The 4,951-nt window shown below is 42.0% G+C and overlaps 1 protein-coding gene across 1 annotated transcript; it reads left to right on the top strand.

Annotated features, from left to right (window-relative positions):
- Nucleotides 1-259: 259 nt before the first annotated feature.
- LOC146713721 (tripartite motif-containing protein 16-like) lies at nt 260-2,481 on the top strand. Its single transcript, XM_085450069.1, has one exon. The coding sequence runs from the start codon at nt 294-296 to the stop codon at nt 1,989-1,991; it is 1,698 nt and encodes a 565-aa protein (XP_085306195.1). The 5' UTR covers nt 260-293; the 3' UTR covers nt 1,992-2,481.
- Nucleotides 2,482-4,951: the final 2,470 nt, after the last annotated feature.

Genomic DNA, 4,951 nt, shown 5'->3' with positions numbered 1-4,951 from the left:
GTTAAACACACAGTTTCACTCTCTAACTGCTCCTCTTCCTGGAGTGAAGCACAGCCTGATAACCCTCCCTCTTCTTCCTGCTCTTAAACACAGCACCTCCTCTCTGTCCACGTGTTTCCTCGTTCCCTCCCCCTCAGATCTGCACTTTGAAGATGGGTGTAACCAACATGTGGTGACGTGTAAGAGCTGACAGGCTCCATTCACTGCAGAAACATGTTGTTGAGATCAGAGCTCAGACTAGTTTCAGTTATAAGGAAGAGAAACTCACACAGTCACTGACACTGAGAGGAGAAATGGCGCAGAAAGGAGTTCAGCTGGACCGAGAAACCTTCTCTTGTTCCATCTGTTTGGATCTACTGAAGGATCCGGTGACTACAGCCTGTGGACACAGCTACTGCAGGAACTGTATTAAAGGTTTCTGGGATGAAGAGGACAGGAAGGGAATCCACAGCTGCCCTCAGTGCAGGAAGACTTTCATACCGAGGCCTGTCCTGGAGAAAAACACCATGTTAGCAGCTTTAGTGGAGCAGCTGAAGAAGACTGGACTCCAAGCTGCTCCAGCTGATCACTGCTATGCTGGACCTGAAGATGTGGCCTGTGATGTCTGCACTGGGAGGAAGCTGAAAGCCATCAAGTCCTGTTTATCTTGTCCAGCCTCTTACTGTGAGAAACACCTTGAACCTCACTATGATGCAGCTCCGTTAAAGAAACACAAGTTGGTGGCCCCCTCCAAGAAGCTCCAGGAGAACATCTGCTCTCGTCATGATGAGGTGATGAAGATTTTCTGTCGTACTGATCAGCAGAGTATCTGTTATCTCTGCACGATGGATGAACATAAAGGCCATGAAACAGTCCCAGCTGCAGCAGAAAGGACTGAGAAGCAGAAAGAGCTCGAGGTGAGACGACTAAACATCCAGCAGAGAATCCAGGAGCGAGAGAAAGATGTGAAGCTGCTTCAACAGGAGGTGGAGGCCATCAATGGCTCTGCTGATAAAGCAGTGGAGGACAGTGAGAAGATGTTCACTGAGCTGATCCGTCTCCTCCAGAAAAGAAGCTCTGATGTGAAGCAGCAGGTCAGATCCCAGCAGGAAACTGAAGTGAGTCGAGTCAAAGAGCTTCAGGAGAAGCTGGAGCAGGAGATCGCTGAGCTGAAGAGGAAAGACGGCGAGCTGGAGCAGCTCTCACACACAGAGGATCACAACCAGTTTCTACACAACTACCCCTCACTGTCAGCACTCAGTGAGTCTACACACTCATCCAGCATCAATATTCGTCCTCTGAGCTACTTTGAGGATGTGACAGCAGCTGTGTCAGAGACCAGAGATAAACTACAGGACATTCTGAGAGAGGAATGGACAAACATCTCACTGACAGTCACTGAAGAGGATGTTTTACTGTCACCAGCAGAGCCAAAGACCAGAGCTGGATTCTTAAAATATTCACATGAAATCACACTGGATCCAAACACAACTCACACACATCTGTTATTATCTGAGGGGAACAGAAAAGTAACATTTATGGAACAACAACAGTCTTATTCTGATCATCCAGACAGATTCATTGCATGGCGTCAGGTCCTGAGTAGAGAGAGTCTGACTGGACGTTGTTACTGGGAGGTGGAGTGGAGAGGAGGAGCAGTTTTTATAGCAGTCACATACAAGAATATCAGCAGAGCAGGGAGGGGCTATGAATGTGGATTTGGATACAATGACAAATCTTGGGCATTACGTTGTGACACAAACAGCTATAAATTTTGGCACAACAAAGTCCCAACTGTCCTCTCAGGTCCTCGGTCCTCCAGAGTAGGAGTGTACCTGGATCACAGAGCAGGTATTCTGTCTTTCTACAGCGTCTCTGAAACCATGACTCTCCTCCACAGAGTCCAGACCACATTCACTCAGCCGCTCTATGCTGGACTTTGGCTTGGACTTGGAGCCACTGCAGAGCTGATTAAAGTCAAACAGAGAAGACAGGTTCATGTTGATCCCTGACCATTATATGTACTTGTGTAGTTTCTAAATGAGGCTTTACATTTTAGAAGCTGAGAAGTTCAGTGGTCCATTGATGTGTGAAAATAATATTGCACTGATTCAAACTGTACTTACATTTATATACCTTACATCAATATAAATCTGAATTTGTTCTTATGGCTGATAATCATGTGAGTTTAAATGATACTACTCTTCATATTCAGCATGTTTGAAATCTGTCATCAGTCTGGTTAGTGCTTTTATTCTGTAGTTGCTGTAGTGGGTTGTCAAATGCAACAATATATTGGAGCTGCAGTGATTCATCAGTTAGTCAATGATTAGAGAATTGATTGTTTTATCATTATTTTAGTCACATTTAAAGCTGGTTCCAGTTTCTGAAATGTGAAGATTGTTGATTTTCTTGATCATATATGACTGTAAACTTAATGTCTTTGAGGTTTGAACTTTTAAAATGCAACAAAAAAATAAATCCTTGAGGTTTTTGATATTATATTATCATTATTATTATTATTATTATTATTATTGTATCTACAGTGATGACATTTAATGTCTTTTTGAGATGAAAAGCTTGATCACACTCACTTATTTATACATTTAAATATAAAAAACCAAATCAGTGTTCCCCAACCCCCGGGCCCCAGACAGACCAGGCAGCAAGAGAAGAAAACATTTTTTTGTACCGATACTGGTTTTATTTTGTTGTATTTATCAACAACACCTTAATAGCCGGTCGGTGACACACAAAAAGGTTGGGGACTGTTGAACTAAATAACACAGGCCTGTATGTTGTGGAGGATAGACATGTTTCTTGCCCTGAGCTGTGTCTGGCAGGCAGAGCGTCTCCACAAATCTGATGCTTCTGATTTGGAGAAAATGAGCTGAGGGAGACACCTGGTGGACAAACACAGACATGACAGGAAGAAAGACTAAAGTGCAGAGTGGAGACAAACAGCTGGAAATACTTGTTGGAAAGGATTGTCATGCTTCAGACAAACACACAGCACACACTCTAACAGTCCTTTATTTGCACTGAAGGAGACACGTGAAGAAGCCAAATCACACAATAATGATGTGAACACATTTATAGCCAGTGTTCAAGATGGTGGATAGAAATGAGAATCATGAAGCATTTGTTCACTTTTAGGTCTGATTCTTACAGCAGAAGCAGCATTTACATGAACTCACTGGCCTTTTTCCACTGAACGCTCTCTTCTTCATCACCTCATCTTCCTCTTCTGACTGATGCTGAGCTCCAACCCTTTTTACTTCCTGGAGATGATTCATACTCACTGAAATTTCACTCATGACACAGAAACTGTTCAGTTATTCTTCATTTATTAGTCTGTTTATCAGGAACCTCTGTTGATTTTACATGTAAAGGATTTTTCTTCTATCATTGAACCTTTTAAGGGTTTTCTCTTAGTAGTTTTGGGGAGTTTTTAATTAGATTTACAACTTCAGAATAACTTTGTGATGTCAGATTAGAAAGTCTGTGTCCAACCCTGGTGTTTGATCAGCTGTTTGATCCCTGCTGGGCTGGATTTTTTATATGAATGTTGAATTTGTTGTTTTGGAACTGAGTTAGATTTTTATTGATGGATGATTCGTTGTAAAAAGTGGATCTACCAACAGTTTATTTCTTTGTTATTAACCAGCAAGTAGACTTTTCCCCAGATACAGAGTTTTGATTAGTGGAACTGACAAACAGTTTGAGGCTGATTTGGCTGATATGGGTGAATATTGAGCAGATAATGATGATGTGAGACACTTACTGACATGTACAGATGGATTTTCCAAGTATGCATGCAGGTGTCTTCAAACCAAGGCAGCAGCATCTGTTGCATCTGCTTTTCAGGATGTTCTGAGTGAAGGATGTGTACCTGTTAAACTTCAAATAGATGAAGGCGAGGAGTTTAATAATAAACATTTCCATCAGCTGAAGGTTCAGTTTAACATCACACATTGATTAAACCAAGTTTTGTGGAACGTTTTAACAGAAGCTTTAAGGACCGTATGTGAAAATACTTCACATCTGTTAACTTATGAAGACATGTAAACGTGGTCCAGGACCTTGTGCTGTCAAGGCCAAGCAGCCGGTGTAAAGAGGTTGGAGCCAAAAGCTGACTCAGTACATGTTTGTTTGATTTGAATGAAAACTTGATTTATAGCAGGGATCATGAAGGTCGAGGCGAGACATGGAGGGAATGACATGGGAGCAGGACTCACTCACTATTAAATGCTGAAGCAAAGCTACAGAGAGGGGCGTTTCTCCAGGATTGCGGTGGAGTGAGGAAAAGAACAACATGTCTGAGGTGAGTTTCTGGACTTACACTAGGAAAAAGGCTCTATTTTTTGTTGCCTACATTGTAGAAGGTCACTTTGTCTCTAAACAGGAAAATGAGCAGTCAGGGGTTAAAGTGGATTCAGCAGGTGGAGGAACCCTAAAATCAGTTGCAACAGCTCAGTGTGGGGAAAACATTCACGACTCAGTATAATTACTGCTGAGAGCTCCAGTAGATTTTCTGAATGGACAGGCTGTGATCAGCTGACCTGCTGCTCTTTGTGGATTTACACAAGTGAATTCAACCAGATGTCAGCAGATGTTTTATGAGTTGAACTGCTTTCCATCCTCTACACTGACAGTAAACTGTTTATGCTCTTTTTATTAGACACTATTCAGCTGGTATGAAGGTGAAATTCAGTGAATCTTAACTGCAAATTCATCTCTGCTACACTTGATGTAACCAAACTCTGAGCATGAAACCACAGCCACTGTGCAGCAGTCACACACTGTTCTGCAGCAAACTAACCTGTTTATCCTGCACTAACCTGCAACCTTTAAATAACACAGTGCCTCAGTTTGTTTAGCAGCACGTTTCAGGATATGAAAAAACATAATGTCACATGTACAGAACCAATATCTGATTTAAAAACATGAAGACTTACATGTGAGCTTTACA

Source organism: Copadichromis virginalis, linkage group LG3 (assembly GCF_057382275.1).
Source record: "Copadichromis virginalis isolate Kocher_CV1m ecotype Utaka linkage group LG3, C_Virginalis_male_GT1.1, whole genome shotgun sequence".
Lineage (NCBI taxonomy): Eukaryota > Metazoa > Chordata > Actinopteri > Cichliformes > Cichlidae > Copadichromis > Copadichromis virginalis.
The sequence above is the reverse complement of the archived record's forward strand: the minus strand, read 5'-3'. Positions and strand labels throughout refer to the sequence as shown.

What these genes read in the sequence shown, in the direction of transcription:
- LOC146713721 (XM_085450069.1), top strand. Translation starts at nt 294, where the DNA reads ATGGCGCAGAAAGGAGTTCAGCTGGACCGAGAAACCTTCTCTTGTTCC.